At 40.1% G+C, this 20,176-nt stretch overlaps 1 protein-coding gene across 7 annotated transcripts in view; it reads right to left on the bottom strand.

Annotated features, from left to right (window-relative positions):
- Nucleotides 1–20,176, bottom strand: part of TDRD3 (tudor domain containing 3) — a 267,090-nt gene that overhangs the window by 194,978 nt on the left and 51,936 nt on the right. For all 7 annotated transcript variants that reach the window (XR_013543718.1, XR_013543717.1, XR_013543713.1 and 4 more), the window contains 3 exons: nt 10,190–10,350; nt 2,968–3,109; nt 53–124 (listed from right to left, as the gene is read on the bottom strand). Coding sequence is in view for 2 of the 7 variants with exons in the window: in XM_020792506.3 (XP_020648165.2) it covers nt 53–124; nt 2,968–3,109; nt 10,190–10,350 (375 nt within the window). In the remaining 5 variants the exon portion in view is untranslated. The remainder of the gene's footprint in view (nt 1–52; nt 125–2,967; nt 3,110–10,189; nt 10,351–20,176) is intronic.

Below are 20,176 nucleotides of genomic sequence, written 5' to 3'. Positions count from 1 at the left end.
GAGTCTAAGTAATCTTAAAAACAATGAAGTCTAATTTAAAAGTTTACCATACCTGCCCAAATGGCACAAAGGGAGGAGGTCCACCTTCTGTTCCTATGTTACTTCTGTTGTGTTTTGATAAGCTCTATGGAATCAAGTAATGTTTTCATTAACTGGTAAGAAAAGAAACTGAACAGCAATTAGTCGGCATCTATCCAAGTCTACCACAACAGATACGTAATTTTTTTTAAATCCAACCTACCATTCACCACCCTTATCAACTTATTTAAGAGTCTTGTTAGAGCTACAGAGGTATACCAACTATGTTATTTCTTTCTCACGCATGTGAAGGCACAGGGACACCTGAAACTACTAAATAGAGAAGAGAGACCTCTTAAGCAAAGGAAATGGCCGCATAATTTTGACAGGAAGTTAATAACGGTACTGATGCCCCAACAGTACTGTTCCCTACAATGAAATATAGTGGTCATTTTACAGATGATCAAAAGTGTCATGGATTCAAGTAAATTTAAGATGCAAACAAGACTACACAAAAATATAAGACATTACTGGTGCTCTAATGACACAGATATGCTACTGTTGTTGCTGACTCAGATGGGAATTTAAGAAGCACATTTTTCTTCACTGGTGAACAACTTTTTTCTGGAATTATTTCAGCAGTAACTTTGTACCTATATAAGTCAGATTTCTGGAGAATCCTGGCTTAAATTTCATGGGCAATAATGCTACAGCACTCTGACCAATCACTCTCTTTTAACTCTTCCTCTAGTCAAAAGCAGTGAAATTAACCACAACATGACTGGACAGCAAAGGTGCATCCATACTGGGTCTCCTCTCTAACCACTCCCCTAAGCAATAACAGTTGTCAAACAAAGGGTTTGTTGCTGTTTCAGATTCTAAGTTGCATGGGAAGACAAAACAGATATTCCAACTTTGATTTGACAAAAAGCTTTTTGCTGCCTAATCAGTTTGGCTATTTCAGAAAAAAGCAATCAGAAGCAATAAAGTACCATTCACCAACACACTGATTTTGAATAATATGCCAGAATTCTCCACAATTCTGTCTTTCTGTCAGTAAGAAAAAAGTTAATATAGGTGTGTGTTTTCAATTAGGGTAGATTTTAAAAACTAGCATACAAATTAGTGTAATTTTTTATTTATATAAATTATTTAAGTATTATTTTCAGGATAAATAGAGTCCACATTCTGTATGTCATCCTCATCCTTTGATAGTATCATTATTATACCTTATATGCATAAACTTTAGAGGGTCAAAGCACTTGACACACCTTATTTCATAGCACTCAGTATTACTCCTATATTGCAGATCTGGGAGATGTATGTTAGTTAACATTTGGGAAGACTGACTAGGTCACAGGAAATCCTGTTATGCAGATCCACCTATGTAATGAGAATGACTTCATATTTTTTTCACTTAACTGTGAATTTTCTAGATTGCTTAAATGATTGTATTACATCGAACCAAATCATACATTTCGAATATCATGCATTTTTCTCTAGTTAAGTCCACTAGGTAAGCTTTTCTTCCATTCTTTGATAGATTTATTAAGAAAGCCTAAGAATTCAATTATCACTGATAAGAAAAACTATGAACATGCAATTAAATTAATTAAGATATAGGCCCCATTATTTCACATCAGACTATTCAGAATCAGACATATGAGGGGGTGCTGCTAAGTACTGAGCCTTTCCCAGAAAAAATTGAGCTAGGAAGCTATAAATTGCAGAGCGTATTGGCCAATTTGTCTGTATTCTATGGTGCAAAAATCAACTACCTATGTTTTTAACTTATATTTCATGTTCAGGTCCAAAGTGAACATGGCAGCAACTCCACAAAAGTTCAATGTGGAAGAGCACAGGACCATAAACAAGTTCCTGTTTCTCCAAGGGAAACGTGCAAAGCAGATCCATGATGAAATGTCACAAAGTATGGGTGACTGTGGCCCTTCATATGCAACAGTTAAACGTTGTGTTGTCAATGTTAAAACTGGCCATTTCGGTGTTGAAAGTGAGAAACCCAGTGGAAGGCCTCTTCCTGTCTCTGTGCCTGCAAATGTGAAAACCATCCATGACATGATCATGGAGGATGGGCAAATAGTGGATCCCCAAACTTTTGACAACCGAACAAAAGAGGAAATGTGTGGAGTCATCGGTGGCTGTTTTGGAACATTTTGCAAGAAATTAGTCAGATTTCCTGGGCAAACTGGTAACTGTTGATGAGACATGGATCTACTGTTATGATCCTAAGACAAAGCAACAGTCTAAGGAATGGAGGCACAGTGGTTCCCCCAGGCAAAAGAAGTTCCAAGTGCAAAGGTTGGCACAGAAGCAAATGGCAACAGTTTTTTGGGGGACAAGAAGGGAGTTCTGCTGGTGGACTACCTCCAACAGGGTTCAACCATCAATGCAAAATATTACTGTGCTTTATTGACGAAGTTGAAGCAAAACATCAAGGAAAAACTTTGAGGAAAGCTCACCAAAGGTGTCATCCTGTTGCATGACAATGCCTCGTCACACACTGCAGGTGAAACAATGGCAAAACTGACGTCCTTAGGCTTTCAAGTGATGCCCCATCCACCCTAGTCACCTGACCTGGCTCCTTCTGACTATGATCTGTTCCCTAAATTCAAAAAAAATCTAAAGGGACAATGATCTGGGAGTGTTCTGGAGGCAACTAATGCTGCAAATGAGTGGTTACACCAGCAGTTGGAAGAATTTTATTTGCAGGGACTTAAAAAGCTGCAGGAAAGATGTTGCAAGTGCTGGATGAATATGTAGAATAGTGCAGCAGTTACAGCTTCCTAGTTCAATTTTTTTCTGGGAAAGGCTCAATACTTATCAGCACCCCCTTGCATACTGCCATTCTAATTGTTACCTAAGTGTATCTAAGGAGCATTCTGAGTTTAGCATTCAGTTTAAGGTAGGCAAAGCATCATGTTACCTCACCCTTTGCAACTCCCATTTTTCTATAAGATGTTCCACTTCACCTCCAAGAATAACTGTGTTGCTATCATCCAGAAGTAGAAAGCCATTTTTCACCTCTACAACACCCAACAGTTTAATTTTTGTTCCAGGGGGTGTGTTCAAACTAAATGTAAAAAGAGTATATGTACAAGTGTTAGCAAATTATCTGGACAACTCAATACATCATTATTTCAGTTACGTTGCCCCACATCATTTTATATAAACTAAATTGATTCATTAAATCGTTTATTGTATGTATTTTGTATTAAATAGGTTCTCAAACATTTGCTCCTTCTGTCCCTGTAACACCATTATGAACTGTGTTTAAAAGCTCTAAGTCACAAGAAGATGCATGGTCCATCACTATCACCTAATGCAAGAAGATAATCCATCTCCCACAATGTCTCTGACAGCCGTACCTGAAAATATGCATTCGTTCACAGTTTTACCAAGTGTATCCATTATTCAGTGGCAAAATAAGTAAACATATAATAATGTTTCAAGGCTGCAATCATTGTGATGTCGGTTTTCAACTATTATACTCATCCATCAAACAGATAGAATAAATTAAAATCAGTACTCAGTCAGTTCCTGGAAGAATACCACAAGAAGCCAATAGTTCAAACAACACAGGTTTAAGACTTTCTATACATTATTGACCCCCATGAAATCAGTATACAGTGGTGCCTCGCTTAACGATGTTAATTGGTTCCAAAAAAACCATCGCTATGGGAAAACATCGTTAAGCGAAACACGTTTTCCCATAGAGATGCACTGAAAACCGTTTAATCCGTTCCAATAGGCACGGATTGCCGTCCTTAAGCGAAAAAACTCATAGGAAACATCGTTAAGCGATACAATGTTTCCTCCATTGGAATGCATTGAAGCCTATTCAATGCATTTCAATGGTTTTGAGATGTCCATTTTTGCAAATTTAAGTTTTAAAAGGTTCAAAAACTGTTTTAAATGCTTGGAATAGTTGGTGCACCTTCTAAAACGGGTGCAAACTTAATTTGGCTTTGATCGGAAAGAGCTTTAAAAGGGAAACGGAGATCAAAGGGCCCTTTCCGATCTCCCTTTTCGCTCCTGTAAAAGTGTCTGAAACTGTTTAAAGCCTGTTTTAAATGCTTGCAATCGTTAGCCCACCTCCTGAAACCTACGCACACTTAATTTGGTGTTGTTCTGAGTCGCTGTTAATTTTTGGTGATTTTTTGTTTTTCCCTCATTGAACTCTATTGAACTGTCCGTCCAATGCATTTCAATGAGAAAACAAAAAATCACCAAAAATTAACGACGGCTCAGAACAACAAATTAAGTTTGCATAGTGTTCAGGAGGTGGGCTAACGATTGCAAAGCATTTAAAACATGTTCCAAACATTGTAAGACACTTAAAAATGAGCGAAAACGGAAGAGCTTCAAAGCACTGAAGCCGGCTTCAGTGCTTTTGCAGTCCTTTCCGATGTCCGTTTTCGGACCATTCAAAGGCTTTCAATGGAGAATTTAAAAAATCACCAAAAATTAACGACAGAACAACACCAAATTAAGTGGGCTAACGATTGCATTTAAAACAGGCTTCAAACAGTTTAAGACACTTTTACAGGAGCAAAAAAGGGACATCGTTAAGTGAAATTCCCCCATAGAGAACATCGTTAAACGATGGGGGAAATTCCTCAAAGAAACCCATTGCTGTGTGAATTCATCGTTGTATGAAGCAATCGTTGTGCGAGGCACCACTGTACAGAAATAAATATTTTTAAATCTATGTGGAAAGCTTTCAGAAGATGTTTACATACACGCATACGCACATATTTTAAGTCTAAAGCTGCTGTAGCAGGCTGTGTTTTTACTGCTATTTATTTCCATTTTCAAAAGTGCATTATAAATTAAAAAACACTTGATTCTTTTAAACTAAGCCTCATTTCTGTGGGTCAAATATTATTCTTACTGAACCAGATGGTAAGGAATTGGCTAAGTTTTTAACATCACAAAATAAGTATACCAAGACTTACATTTCTTATTTTCACAAATAAAACATATTTTCGCTGAGATATTTCAACCATTTCAAAAGAAATCCATTGCAGCAAAAGGCATCTGAGGCATCTGAGAATAATGCTCAGGTAAATCTCCACTTATCTGTGATCTCAAAACTATCATCCTTTCATCATCTTTAATCTCAAAGTCCCAGCATGCTCTCTCAAATGAAATCATAAAAGATTCAGGGCAATCTCCTTTCCTATATTGGAGAAATTTCTTTAGAGCTATTTTTGAGAGATTTCCCTCACTAGAGTTGTTATTATTATTTTGAGCAGCTAATTCAAATTTTTTCATCTGTATTTGAAATTCCCTTTACCTGTTTTTCCCCTCAAATTCCCTTTGTCTATTTTCTTGCTCAAATTTCTTTTCCTTTTCTCTTCTGCATTTCAAGTTATCTGATTTTTTCTCTTTCCAATTCTAGTTCCATGGCTTTTTCACTGAGTCTGTACTCCTGTTCTAATTTCCATTTTTCAATCTCTAGAGAGCTTTGAAAAATTTCCCTTGAGGGTTCCTCAGCTTCCTCAGGTATTGGAGAGTCTCCATTTCCATTCCCATTCCCCCCAACCTCTTCAGGATCATTTTCTTCCATTAGTGGCTTTTCAGTTCTTTTGGGTGGCTTAAGTATGTACTTTCTTGATAAGAGGGACTCATTTCTATTGCTGAGTCAGTCTGCCCTATTTTTAAAACACTTTTACAGTGGTGCCTCGACTTACGAACGTCCCTACTTAGGGCCATTTTGAATTACAACCAGCTCTGGCCTCAAAATTTTGCTTCTACTTGCGACTGGAGCTTCCACTTATGAACAGAAAAAGGCAGGGAAAATGCAAGAAATTAAAATTTCTAACTGTAGGTGGCAACGGGGCTGCTTCTTTGTAGCTCTTTCACCCCAGCAGTTAGAGAGGCAGCGGAGGCTTAAGACTGCCTCCTTCTGCTTCTGAGAGAGAGAGTGTGTTTGCAGGGAGGCTTCGGGCTGGTAATGAAGTGCAGAGTCACGAATGTAAGGTAAAAGCCAATGTAATGACTTACAGCATATAGCTGTAACAAGATGATGTAATGCTTGATTGTTAAACAAGATCAGATATAAATGGTGAAATGTGATTGGTTGTTCTGGGTATAAATATAACACAGACAGAACAGACCTTGCCGCTCAGCAGTAAGTCTGGTGGTCATTTACTTCTATGTTATTGCTCTGAATGTTACTATGCCAAATGTATCTTGCCTTGTATATATGTGTAGCCATAACCAATATACTATATTATAATCACTAAGAACTCTCTCATGTTGTTTTCTCCCCACATCTAAGTTTCTAAGTCTTTTACTTAGAGACTAAAGTTAAGTGGGAAGAATGGAAGCCGTCTGATAGGAGGCTCTGTATAACCGGTGTCCTTAATTTCAAGACCTATATCTCACAAAGTAAACTACAGCTCAAAAATATATCCCATAATAAACTGGTTCATCTTCAAGGCATCACAGAAACTATAGATATTAATTAAAAGAAACCAAATGCAAAACTGAGGATGGGCTATGTAGGATCTTCCAAGCCAGAAATGTAAGAGGATCCTTTGTTTTACCAAAAAGAAAAAAGAAAATACATGCAGTATTCTTTGCATAGATTCTTACTGAAAGACAACACATGTCATCTAGCTCTTACCAGCTGAGATTCACAGCTACAATGTTCTTGTAAGACACATTTTGATGTTTCTGCATTAGCTACCACCAGTGATGCTGGTACAGGAAGAAGATACAATCTACGACATGGCAAGACAGTAAGTGCCACAGTGTACTAGATTCCAATCATATCAGAATACTTCCAGAACTAATCTTGCCTACCACACCACCAGAAAGGGCAATATGAACATCTCTAATTTTATACTGACACCCTCCTAGAAGCCTGCAGAATATACTACTGTATGCTCTCCTCACCTTGAACAGAAAAAAAGCTTCAAATCCCTGCTTACTCAGGATGCTTAGATAGCCAAGGGTCAATCACTCTTACCAATGTACCTTACAGGGATATTGCATAGATAAAATTAGGACAAACATTCACACAAGTAACACCTGATTTCCATGGTAAAAGATGGGATATCAACAAGACAAATAGGAATGGAATATTTTTAATTATACTGTGGTGTTTTTGAAAAGCTGCCAAGAGGTTAGATATGGAGAATGAGCAATACATTATCTGAATTACAACCAACAAAAGTCAGCTAAAGGTTGTCTATCTTTTGAAATGAAATAAATTAAATTTCAAAGTAATGAACATTTAAAAAGCTGGGTTGGGGAAAACTAATGCCCCTGTTAAAGTTCATGGGTGCCCCTCCTTACTCTTTCTCTAATGAAGTCACACTGGAGCCATCTTCTTGCTTACAACAATCAACATTTATTAGCAGAGATTCAACAAGGACAACAGGCATATCTCCAACTTGCAATATCACTTCCCCCTCCAACAGGGAGAGGAAAGGGTTCCATGAACTAATTTCAAATGTAGGGGTTTTCCCCTTCTCATCCATCCAAGGTTTTTTTTTCCTTCAACATTCAAACCAGGTGTGGACCTTTATGGCAACAACACCAGCAGCAATGGTATTGACTCTTGCCTCCTCCGGAAGGAAAAGACACAAAATCGGGCCTTCTCGGCAGTGGCTCATCACCTCTGGAACAAAATTCCTCCGGAGATTCGTGCGGCCCCTACGCTGGGTATCTTTAAAAGCCAAGTAAAAACATGGATGTTTATTCAGGCCTTCCCTCCAGTCAATACTTGATTCTCTCTTCTCATTTCTCATTAATTTATTTTTACTCTATTTTCTTGGTTTCTACATTTTCATTTGTAGATTTATGTAACTATGTGTTTTTATTAATTGTTTGTATTATATTGGAAGCCGCTCAGAGTGGTTGCATAGACCAGATGGGCAGGATACAAATCAAATCAAATCAAATCAAATCAATCAATCAATAAATAAACAAATAAATAAATATTAACAGTCCTGGATCCCCTTGTATTTTCCCAGGCTCTCTTGTCTAACCTGGAACTGTTCTCCCACTGTGGGGACCCTCTGCCATCACTCCTCTGGTCTTCCCTCATCATGCTCTCCTGGGCATGAGCCTGTTCCCTCACTCTCAAAATGTTCACTTTCCCACACTGGATTATTTTATATCCCGTTGCTGGACAACAATTGTGGCATTTACCCTCATGGTCCCTGCTTGTCCTTCCCTCACAAAGGCTCGCGTCGTGTTTTCCCTCTTTGATCTCTCTCTTTCTCTCTCTCTCCAATAAGAGGGGTTCTGAGGTACTCTCTCCCTTCTCTTCCTCTCTGCTTCCTCCCTGGACACAATCAGATTCTCTCATTCTCCAGTCCATGGGTTCTCTAACTCAATCCATTCCCAGTCCTCTGGCAAAACTCCATTTTCCTTCTTTTCATTTTCTGTCCACTCTGACTTTTCTGCCCTGTCTTTATATACTTCTTCCTGGATCTTCCACTCCTCCTCTCTAATCTCCCCTTCTTTTTCCACCTTTTCTTTCAAACCCAAATAGTTCATTTCTCCCAGGGTGCTTTCCTTTTTTTTCTGCTGGTAGGTCCCAGCTCGTTTGCCTCCCTTTTCCAAGGTAGAGGGGACAGTGTACAGGGAGGATACAGTTTCCTCTCACCACCTTGCTCACAGTCCCTTAGCTAGGGTATTTGTAGGCCACACATTCAGTGTATTGCCACTGGTCCTTCTACTTGTGCATTCTTGTTATGGAAAGGCTATCCCAAAATGAGAAAACGGCGTCTACAATAATGGTTTAAAAATCCCCATCCATGCTCCACTCAGGAGTGAGATTAAAGCAGTCCATCTGGGAGGCAAATTCATTAACCTGGCCAGCACACACTCGAGCTACTCTTCTAGCTCATCTCCAGTCTCTACCATTTTCCTCCCAAAGTCCTCCCTCCAGCAGTGAAACCAAGGAGATCCATGATAGCACCAAAACCTTTCAAAATTCCTCTCACCCATGGTGCCTAATGTTTGGTATGCAGAGCTAGGGCATTTGATCCATGCACACTGCCTGAAACCCATGCAGGATGTTTGATGAGTAAGCAGTGTGGAAGGTTCCTCTCTATTACTTGTCGCATACACACAGGGATGTTGAAGACCCTCTACAAGGAAGTTAGAACTTACTCCTATTGAGAGTGCCTCTATGAAAGAGAAGAATGAGGAGGGACACATTTCAAAAAAGAAATGAAAATTAGTAACAGTGGAAAGGAAGCATGAAAACAGTGTTGGGTGAGAAGAAATGGAGGCTTCAGGCTTCTTTTCCAGAGAATTGGCACTCCTATGAATGGGGCTGGGGCTCTAAAAACTGGAGCCTGGAAGCTGGTTAGTCTTCAATTATTACTATTAAATCACCTGTTTAGAGGGAAGTACCATTGCTTTCATTTATGAACTATTAAATAGCAAAAATGTTCTGCACTGTAACACTTCTCACTGGCCAAAGTTGCCTACATTTCTTACAAATAACATTTCACCTTTGTTTAGTCAGTGAAAGTAAGAGCTTTGCACACGCCTTAACAATCACTTAAAGCTACTGGATCAGCTTGCCAGGTAGATTTTCAATTAGGGGGAGGATTTCATATGTCACATTTTTTCTCCATGTTTCAGCTTATGGGTGAGTTTGAACATGTTTATGAGTAATCTGGTGAGAAAGGCCAGATTATCCATAAACATGTTTGAATTTGTTTATGGATTCAAATGTAGGTTGGAGAGAAATTTGAAATGTCATAGAAATCCTTCCTCCTAAATCCATTACATGAATGTACATAATAAACATCCTCACAAAGTTGCTGAAGGAGTCTGGAGCAAAATTGTAATTCTAGTTTTGGTAAACATACAAATGCTAAAGTTTTCTATTTACTTCAATTTTTATTAAAGATCAAACCACTTCTTCATCTTCTACAGAAAGATAGCTAATTGCTAAATTACAGGGAAAAGTTCTCTTTGGTTTTGGAGCAATACAACAAAGATAAACAAGCAAATAGAATGTGAATAAGATTTTATAGAGGAAATATCTTCATTTCCAGAATCTTTTCCTTCAAAAGACCTTACAAACAGGTATGTTCTGTATATTTAATTGTATTTGAAATTTCTGACATGTAAAATGTTTAAGAATCACTGAAAAGCAAAAATAAGTGTTGTTTACCTTATTTTTGACATGTAATTATATTCTATCGCAGTGCAGTTTGTGTGCCCATCAGTCATTTGCAAACGCAGCATTCTGGGAGCAGACTGTGATTCTTCGTTGTCCTTTGGTGCAGCTATATTGCGAACTTTTTGGATCTGAAGAACACATGGACCTTCTAACTGCAAAGAACAAAGACAACTTTAATTATACCAATTAGCTTTTATCTATTTTGTGTGAAACTATAAAAGTTGGTCTTTTGAATTAATATTAGCCAGTTTTCAAAGAAAACACAATCATTTTCAACTATCTTTGTTATTTTTGTCACAAGAGCACTTCCATAGCCATACGAATATAATCCCAGTCCTACCACAGATGTCATGAAAATATAATTTTGTAACACACTAAGCCTTTCGCAGGGTTCTTTCCTTATTTCCTCCCTCCCTCCATGGAAATGAGTTCCAGCACCATTTCTTCTACTAATTACTTTTTCTGACTTTAAGTGATAGAAGATATTATTATACGGTGGTGCCTCAACCTACGAATGTCCCAATTTATGACCAATTCGAGTTACGACCAGCTCTGGCCGCAAAATTTTGCTTCGTCTTCCAACTGAAGCTTTGAGTTGTGATCGGAAAAAAGGTAGGGGAAAAGGCGAGGAATTCAAACTGCTAACCATTGGTGGCAAAGAGGCTGCTTCTTTGTAGCTCTTTCGCCCCAGCGGTTAGAGTGCACATTTGGAGGCGGCTTTGGACTGCTTGGTAAGGTGCTGTTCTCTGCTTTTTAAAAACTGCCTGTTCTGGATGGGGTTTGCTGCGTGGTTTTGAGCTGGGGAGGTTATGTTTCTCTCCTGTGATGGGTCTTGCAGTCTTTGTTTTTTTTGTTTATTTTCGTGTTTCCGATTGGTCTTGCAGGGTTTGCTTGCTTTTTGGGTTTTTTTCCCCATTTCTAATGGATCTTGCAGGGTTTGTTTGCTTATCGGGTTTTTTCCCCCATTTCCAATGGGTCTTGCAGGGTTTCTTTGCTTTTTGGGTCGCCCCCCAATTTCCGATCAGTCTTGCAGGGTTAGTTTGTTTTGGGGTTTTTTCCCCCCATTTCTGATGGGTCTTGCAGGGTTTGTTTGCTTTTTGGTTTTCTTTTTTCTTTTTTTCTTTTTTTGCCTTTCTGATGGGTCTTGCAGGGTTTCTTTGCTTTTCAGGTGTTTTCCCCCCTTTGGTTGGAATGGATTAATCACGTTTCTCATGGGTCTTGCAGTGGTTTTGGGTTTGTGTGTGTGTGTGTGTTTTGGTGAATTTTTTTCTGGCCAGAAAGGATTAATCGCGTTTCAATGCATTCCTATGGGAAATGATGCTTCAACTTATGACCATTTCAAGATACGACCATCTTCTGGAACGGATTAAGTTTGTAAGTTGAGGCACCACTCTACTATCAAGTCTGCAACCTTGTTTTAAGGTCTGCATTTAATTAGTCCTCACAGACCAAGACCCTCATCTCCCAAATAGGACCTGCAGCAGCAGCAAATCTCCAGTCAGTTAGAATCTGGCTGCTTTGTGTCATGTGATATTGCACATTCTTTTGTTCCAAAAATGTTCATTTGCCCACTACTTTAATACTCATTACAACTTAATCATCATATACGCTCAAGGAAACATAATCCAAGAATTCTGGTATCATTTTCTGCAGGGGGGGACACTGATTGAAAGTGACCATCCCAGTAAGTTTCCATGGCTGAGCAGGGATTTCAACCCAGAGAATGAAGAGATTCGAACCCAAGCCTTAAAAGTTATATTCCATTACTCTTTCAGCTACACCACTTTAATATCTTTCAGTATCAAAGAAAGAACTACCCACATGTTGAAACAGATCGAATCCCAAGAAAGTCTAGCTACCAACCACATAGGATTTTATTTATGCTTACTTACTTGGAAGTCACTTTATAAGCTATGGGAGTTGCATCACCAAAGTGAACCCAAGAAAATTGGATTTTTGCACCAATGCAGTTGCAAGTGCAGAAAGTAATGGACACCATCACATCTACGTATGTCTGTATACTTCAATATGTACTATGGAAGATTTGAAGCTAGCTGCCTCAAACGCTTCTAATGTTCCCTAGTGTGGCGATTGCCCACATCACTCATGCCATTCATATTCATGAGCTGCTTCGCATGAAACTATGAGAGGACTGGAGAGGCGGAGTCAGCAGCTATATGAGGCTTGGTGGGAGAAGGAAGAGTCAGATAGGGCTGGTTAGTCAGAGAGAGAGGGAACAGATACTGAGAGAAATAGAGCTGGTTGGGACAATAGGTAGAGAAAGTAGTAACGATACAGCAAGAGAAAAGAAGTATGTACTGAGAGAAGATGACGACTTGCTTATGTATAACGTGTATCTGAAGAAACAGAAGTTACCTACCTGTAACTCTGGTTCTTTGAGTGGTCATCTCTGAATTCACAATAATGGGTTAATCTGTGCCTGAGCAGAGCAGCTTTGGAATCTTCTAGAGCTTAAGCACATGGTGCCAGGACCTCCCACACACCGGCTATAACTCCACCCCCAGCACCAAGTGCCTCAGTTCTGTAGAACTGTCCACCGCTGCTCAGCATGATATATGGCACACGTGATGAACAGCAGGGAGGACAGGTGAGAATTGTGAATTCACAGATGACCACTCAAAGAACCAGAGTTACAGATAGGCAACTTCTCTTTCTTCTTCGTGATCTCTGTGAATGCACACTAATGGGTGACTAACAAGCTGCCTTACCAGGTGGTGGGTGTCACAATAAGACAGAAGCAAGGACTGCTCTCCCCACGGCAGCTTCTGCCTTCACCCGAACATCTAGGTGGTAGTGGACCACAAAGGTGAGAGGCATGGACGATGTAGCAGCCTTGCAGACATCTGCCAGGTCTACCCCTCTAAGGAAGGCTGTGGAGGAAGCGACTGCCCTAGTAGAGTGGGCTCGAATACTAGCAGGCAGAGACGTATGAGCTAGTTCATATGCCAACTTTATTGTGGTAACTATCCATCTGGAGAACATCCGTGGTGACACAGGTGACCTTTCAATTGCCTGTAGAAAGAAACAAACAGTCTCTGCGAGGACCGAAACGATGCTGACCGGGAGAGATAGTAAACAAGAGCCCTCTTAATGTCCAGGGAATGAAGGAACTTTTTCCTAATTTGAAGTCAGATTTGGGAAGAAAGTAGGCAGGTGTGGCATACAGCTCTTCCGTCACAGCTGGGCAGGGGAACCTCAGCCAATGAGAGGATGGAGGGTGATGCAAAAGGGGGAGGAGCTGGATTATATAAGGTGTCTGTGATATGTGAAAGACAGAGAGTATTGGAGAGTTTGAAAGATGAGAGAAGTTGATTGAGTGAGATAGATTTGAGAGAGATAGTGAGGGGAAAGTCTGTGTAATCTAGTAATTGAGAAACATGATTAACAACTTGATTTATTACCTGTGATTCACCCTTTTTATTTTGTACAAATCAATAAACACTTTATTTGTTTGAAAGAAAAACTTGTCCCTTGTGAGTAACAAAGGATAGGTTGGTGGCAGCAAGTGAAGAATAGTAGTGAGTGCACTTGGGAGGCCTGTATTGGTAGAGGCTTGAGAGTGGCCCGCTACATAAATTGGTGTCCAGCGTGTGGGATACGAAGTGGTCCAGTAAGGCCTTGGTCTGGAAAGGTGCCCAGAGCGGATCTTTAGTCAATGACGTCTGAGTGGACGTGTGGGTAACCTCCTAGGACTTGTCTCGCGGGAAGAAAGTCTAGTAGGAGGGCGCTTACACTCAGATTGGGGGACTGAGATAGGGACTCTGGCTCTGTGGTAACTGTCATGAATTTGATTATGAAAATAGAATAGAGATGTATATCATAGGATTTATTTCAGAGCAGCAACGAAAAAGCTAGAAATCCGCTTGTGTCCAGGTGCTAATTAGAGGAAAAAATGTACAAGGTCAGTTCTTCTTCAGCAGAAGAAAAAAAAAGTCAAGAAGAGCAAGATGACCTTTATCTTATCTAAACTCCGTCGGACAAGGACATAACTTTTTAATTTAAGAAAGATGGGTGAAAAGCAGAGAGAGGAAGATGGACGGAGAGACAGCCCGGACGTCTGCCCGAACGCAGCAAGAGAATTCCTGCCCAGAGGAATGAACGCCAGAGAAAAACTACAAAAGGATCATATTTTTCAAATTAACAGTAAGATAGAACTCTGTTTGGAAATGTAGTTAGCTTATTTGTTATTTTGGGTTTTTATAGAGGAAAATGTCTTGTGGTGATGGCTGGGGTATGTTGGAAATGATGGTTTATGTAAAGATGTCATGTTTTGCTCATTTAAATTCATTTATAGCTAAACTCTATTTTTCTAATAAAATATAAAAAGGCTGATTGTCTGAATGTTGGCTTCTTGCAATAGACCATAAGCTACTGATTTGTTTAATCAGGCCACGTTTATGCTACCAATTTAGGGTCCTACCTATAAGAGAGGAAGTTGTTTATTTAAAAATCGGATCAGACTTGGGAGAAGGGGTGAAACAGTTGCCTAGGGTAAAATTGAAGGACCCAGTTTTACCTGATAAGGAACTGATCATTCTGGACACCTCTCTGTTCCGTGTAAAAGCAGTTTCTTAGGAAGCTCGCTTTTACGACAGTAATCATTTCTGGGGAGTGAGTTGCCCAAAGCAGAAATCTGTGGCAGGTTGGCTAGCTTGTCCTGAGTTCAAGGGGAGAACTCTGAGGGGACAAAGCGGAGCCAAGGGCAGATAAGCTAAGGGGGCTCAAATCAGCTAAACCTGGGATAGGGGAAGCTGGTAATTCAAGTTGTTTTGTTGCCTGAGGCAGGGAAAAGAAGCTCTGTCTGTGGCAAGAGGCCTAGCTGGGGGCAGAGGCCTAAACACGGTAGCTAGCTTACCAGTGGATGAGTGCTGGGGAAAGCAGCAACATTATAACACAGAGACTCTCACTGACAGGAAAAAAGTGTGCTTTTTAAAACGAGGCCTGAAAATTGAAATATAAGCCTGAGGAAAGGAACATGCCTTTAACCAGGGGAAAGAAAGCTGAGCAAGTGCCTAGTGAAATGGCAGTTGGGTCAGATAATGAAAATGGGGATGCTGAGGAGGGATTTACCTCAGATCACGAGAGAGAGACCTCAAGGGAAGACCCAACAGAGTTCAGAAAGTGGAAACTGGAGCTTGAAATGAAGGCAAAAGCTGAGGAAAGACAAATGGGCCTTAGAGAGGGAGAAAATTGCCCTGGATAAAGAGAGAATGGCTTTTGAACTTAGGAGACTAGAACTGGAAGTTCAGGCCAACAATAACAATAACAACAATGGCAGAGATGACTCTGAGGGGAGACAGTTGTCAAAGGCAGATCTAAAAAGATTCCCTGTCTTTAGAAAAGGGGATGATCCAGAATCATTTCTGGTGATGTTTGAAAGAGCGTGTGAAGATTTTTATGTGAGGGATTCGGAAAGAATTATTGTCTTGAGATCCCAAATTAGTGGAGGTCTGGCCGAGATCTATGCAGAGATGCCTTTGGAATTAATTAAAAATTATGATAAGTTCAAAAAGTTAGTGTTTGCCAGGTATGGCATAAATTCAGAACAGTTGAGACAGAAATTCAGGTCTCTGACCAAGAAACCTGATGAGTCTTACTCTCAGTTGGGGGCAAACTTGGCCAGATATCTGGACAAATGGCTGGTATTTATTTATTTATTTATTTATTTATTTGATTTTTACCCCGCCCCTCTAGACCATGTCTACTCGGGGCGGCTTACAAAATAAAACAAAACAGTATCAAAATATGTAAAATCATAAAATTACAAATTTCAATTTAAAACAATTAATTTAAAGAGAGGATTACCAAGATGGAATAGCAAAGAAAAAAAAGAGAGAAAGACTTAATTGACTGGAGGGGAGGCCTTCTTGAATAACCAAGTTTTTAACTGGCTTTTAAAAACACCCAGCGAGGGTGCCAGCCGAATTTCTGTTGGGAGGGCATTCCACAGCCGAGGAGCCACCGCTGAGAAGGCCCAGTTTCTTGTTTTTTCCTTCCGGGCTTCTCTCAGCGTCAGACCCCTCAGCCGCCCATGCTGGCTATGTCGGGTGATTTGGGTAGATCTCGGTGGGAGAAGACAATCTGCCAAATATTGAGGTCTCAAATCGTTTAGGGCTTTATAAGTGATCATTAGCACTTTGAAGTCAACGCGGAAACGGATGGGCAACCAGTGCAAAGCAGCCAGGGTGGGGGAGATATGCTGGTGTTTTCTCACCCCACTAAGGAGCCTGGCTGCTGCATTGTGGACCATCTGAAGTTTCTGCGTCAGCCTCAAAGGCAGCCCCACGTAGAGTGCATTACAATGATCTAATCTCGAGATTGCGAGTGCATGGACTAGAGTAGTGAGGGCCCCCCGATCAAGATATGGTCGCAGCTGGGCAATCCGCCATAGATGAAAATAGGCGGAGCGGACCACGGACGCCACCTGGGTTTCCATGGTAAGCGCCGGGTCCAGATGTATTCCCAAGCTGCGGACCTCACTCTTTGCGGCAAGGGTCGTCCCTCCAAAGGAGAAGGAGTCACCTATGCCGCTGACGGAAGGGCCTCCCACCCTCAAGACCTCCGTCTTGTCCGGATTCAGCCTGGTACAGGAAAAAGTTGAGTCCTGGTACAGGAAAAAGTTGAGACAGTAGAAGACCTTAAAAATATTTTTGGATTGGAGCAGTTTTATTCTCTCTTACCTGGAGAACTGAAATATTTAGTCAAGGACAAGAGACTCCTAAATTTGAGCGAGGCAGGGGAGATTGCTGGTTTTATTTCCCAGATCAGTAAACCAAGTGGTTATGAGGGAAAGGTGGTGAGAAAAGTGGGGGAGGACGCAAATAAATTGCCCAGAGGACAATTTAAGAACCAGCAGAAGGTTGGAGGCCATTTTTTGGGAAGCCCTCAGACCAGAACCAAGCCAGAAACCAAAATTTGGAGGGAAAAGGAGTTAAGGGTGCTGGGAATGATAAATGGAACGTTAGGACTTGTTTTCGGTGTAATGAAAAGGGGCATATTGCATCCCAGTGTGGTAAAAATAGAGAATTTGGACCACAAAAAGGGAATTTAAGTAAGCCTAAAGTGGTATACTGTGTGCAGCAGGAACAGGTTGACCCACCAAGGGAGGAGTCAGTCGCTATGGCAACACCAGCTGAACTCTCCACACAAACTGATAATATTGAACCTGATTTCCCTTTGGCAGAAGTTAGACTTTGCTTTTTAATTAAAATAAACCAAGAGTTATTTCAAACAGCTGGGGACCATATTTATATCTTTGATAATAAATACAGTGGTGCCTCGCTTAACGATTGCCTCGTTTAGCGATGAATTCGCATAACGATGTGTTTTTTAAGAAAATAATATGCATCGCATAACGATGTTTCCTATGGGCGATTTTCGCGTAGCGAAGTTTGGGACCATGCTTCGCATAACGAATGCGATTTTAGGTCCCCTGCTTCACTTAACGATGTTTTTTTTTCAATTTAAAAAGTGTCTTAGAAGGGTCAAAAACGGTTCTAAATGCTTGGATTCGTTAGAGGACCCCTTAAGTCATGTGCAGACCTGATTTGGCTTTGATCTGACTTTTCGTTAATTTTTTGTGAATATTTTTTTTTTGGCCCATAGGAACCAATGGACCTGTCAAAATCTGACAGCTCCATGCTTTCCTATGGGGGAGAAAACAATTTACAAAAAATTAACGAAAGTTCAGATCAAAGCCAAATCAGATTTGCACACAACTTAGGGGGTCCTCTAACGAACCCAAGAATTTAGAACAGTTGCTGAGTCTTCATTAATTTTTTGTGAATTTTTTCTTCCCCCATAGGAAATAATGGAGCTGTCAGATTTTGACAGCTGTCAAAAGTTGGGGGGAAAAAATTCACCATAAATTAATGAAAAGTCAGATCAAAGCCAAATTAACTTTTGCATCCATTTTAGAGGGTGCAGAAGCTAATCCAAGCATTTAAAACCATTTTTGCCTCTTGTATGACACATTTAAAATTGCAAAAATTGACTTCGCAAAGCCCTTAAAATGTATTGAGTCAGCTTCAATACATTCCAATGGAGGATACATTGTTTCGCTTAGCGATGTTTCCTATGGGTTTTTTCGCTTAACGATGGCAATCCGTTCCAATTGGAACGGATTAACCGGTTTCCAATGCATTCCTATGGGAAATGGTGTTTCGCATAGCGATGGTTTCACATAGCGATGTTTTTTTTGAACCAATTAACATCGCTATGCGAGGCACCACTGTACATGGCTTTGAGAGACTCATGTTCACAAGTCACCCTATGTCACCCTGATATAGTACCTCAGAAATACATCTCAAAAGGGGAAAACATGTTTGTGAAGGGAATTGGCGGAAAAGCTGTCATCTTGCCTGTGGCTGAGATACACATTAGGTACCAGGGATGGGAAGGACCTTGGAGAATGGGAATTTCTTCACAGGTGCCAGCAGCAGTTTTAATTGGAAATGACCTCTCTGAGCATGTAAAGAGGGTTTTAGTTATAACACGTTCCCAACAAGAGAAAGCAGAGGCAGCTGAGGAAGGGAGTGACAGTCAGAGGAAGGGAATGCCTGACAGTAGTAACTCAGCTGACATATTTCAACCTAATATTCCCCAAAGCAATATGTTCAGTCAGGAACAGAAAGCAGATTCCACACTGAAACAATGCTTTGAGAACGTTTCTGAAATAAAGTTATCCCCTGAAAGACCTGAGAGGTTCCACCTTGAACAGGGCTTATTGTACCGAGAGTCTCTAAGGAACCCCAAGAAAGGGGTTGTATTCTCTGATCCCAGTTGTAAGGATTAGAACAGTTAGTGGTTCCTTTGAAATATCGCCAGCAAATATTAGAAAGGGGACACTCAGATGTATTTTCTGCATATCTAGGCATTAATAAAACCAAGCAAAGAATATCACAAAATTTCTACTGGCCTGAGATGGGAAGGCAGATTAAAAATTTTGTCAGAGTTGTGATGTTTGTCAAAGACAGGGTAATAGTAATGATAAAACAAAAGCGAAGCTATGCCCTTTACTAGTGATTTCTATCCCATTCCAATATATTGGCGTGGATATTATAGGACCATTGCCTAGAGTCACCCAAAGGGGGAACAGATTTATTCTGACCATTGTGGACCATGCCACACAATACCCAGAGGCCATTCCTCTGAGGAATATTGAGACTCATACTGTGGTTGATGCCCTGCTGAGTTATATGAGTTGAATGGGCTTCGCGTCAGAAATAGTAACTGACTTAGGGACATCTTTCACCTCAAATCTCATGTAGAGACTGTGGCAAATATGTGGGATCAAACATTTAAATATTTCCCCATATCACCTGCAAACTAACAGGCTCACAGAGAGATTTAATGGTACCCTGATGCGCATGATTAGGGCCTATTCTGCTGAGAATCCTTACAACTGGGATCAGAGAATACAACTTCTGTTATATGCATATAGGTCTGTACCCCAAGACAGTACAGGATTTAGTCCTTTAGAATTACTGTTTGGGAGAAAAGTGAGAGGACCCCTTGACTTACTTAGACAAAGTTGGGAGAAAATAATAATAATAATAATAATAATAATAATAATAATAATAATAATAATAATAATAATAATAATAATAATAATAATAATAATAATAATAATAATAATAATTAATCATCATCATCATCATCATCATCATCATCATAAAATTTATTGTCATTGTAAGTATATACACAGTATACCATACAACGAAATTCACAGACACCCAGAGACCAGACACATGCACACACATAACATTCCCCAAACATTCCCCACCCACTAGAAGTCCCCCACTAAAAATACAAACATCTACACCTCAGGCCAAGTAACACAGTCCAACTAATTATTCACTACTGGTGGTCTTTAAGCTCATTATTAATTGCAATTATAGCTCTAGGATAAAAACTATTTAGAAAACGTGTGGTCCGAGTCTTAATTGTTCTATATCT

The sequence above is a fragment of the Pogona vitticeps genome, chromosome 3 (assembly GCF_051106095.1).
Source record: "Pogona vitticeps strain Pit_001003342236 chromosome 3, PviZW2.1, whole genome shotgun sequence".
Classification (NCBI taxonomy): Eukaryota; Metazoa; Chordata; class Lepidosauria; order Squamata; family Agamidae; genus Pogona; species Pogona vitticeps.
Note: the sequence above shows the minus strand (reverse complement) of the source record. Positions and strands in the feature narration are given on the sequence as shown.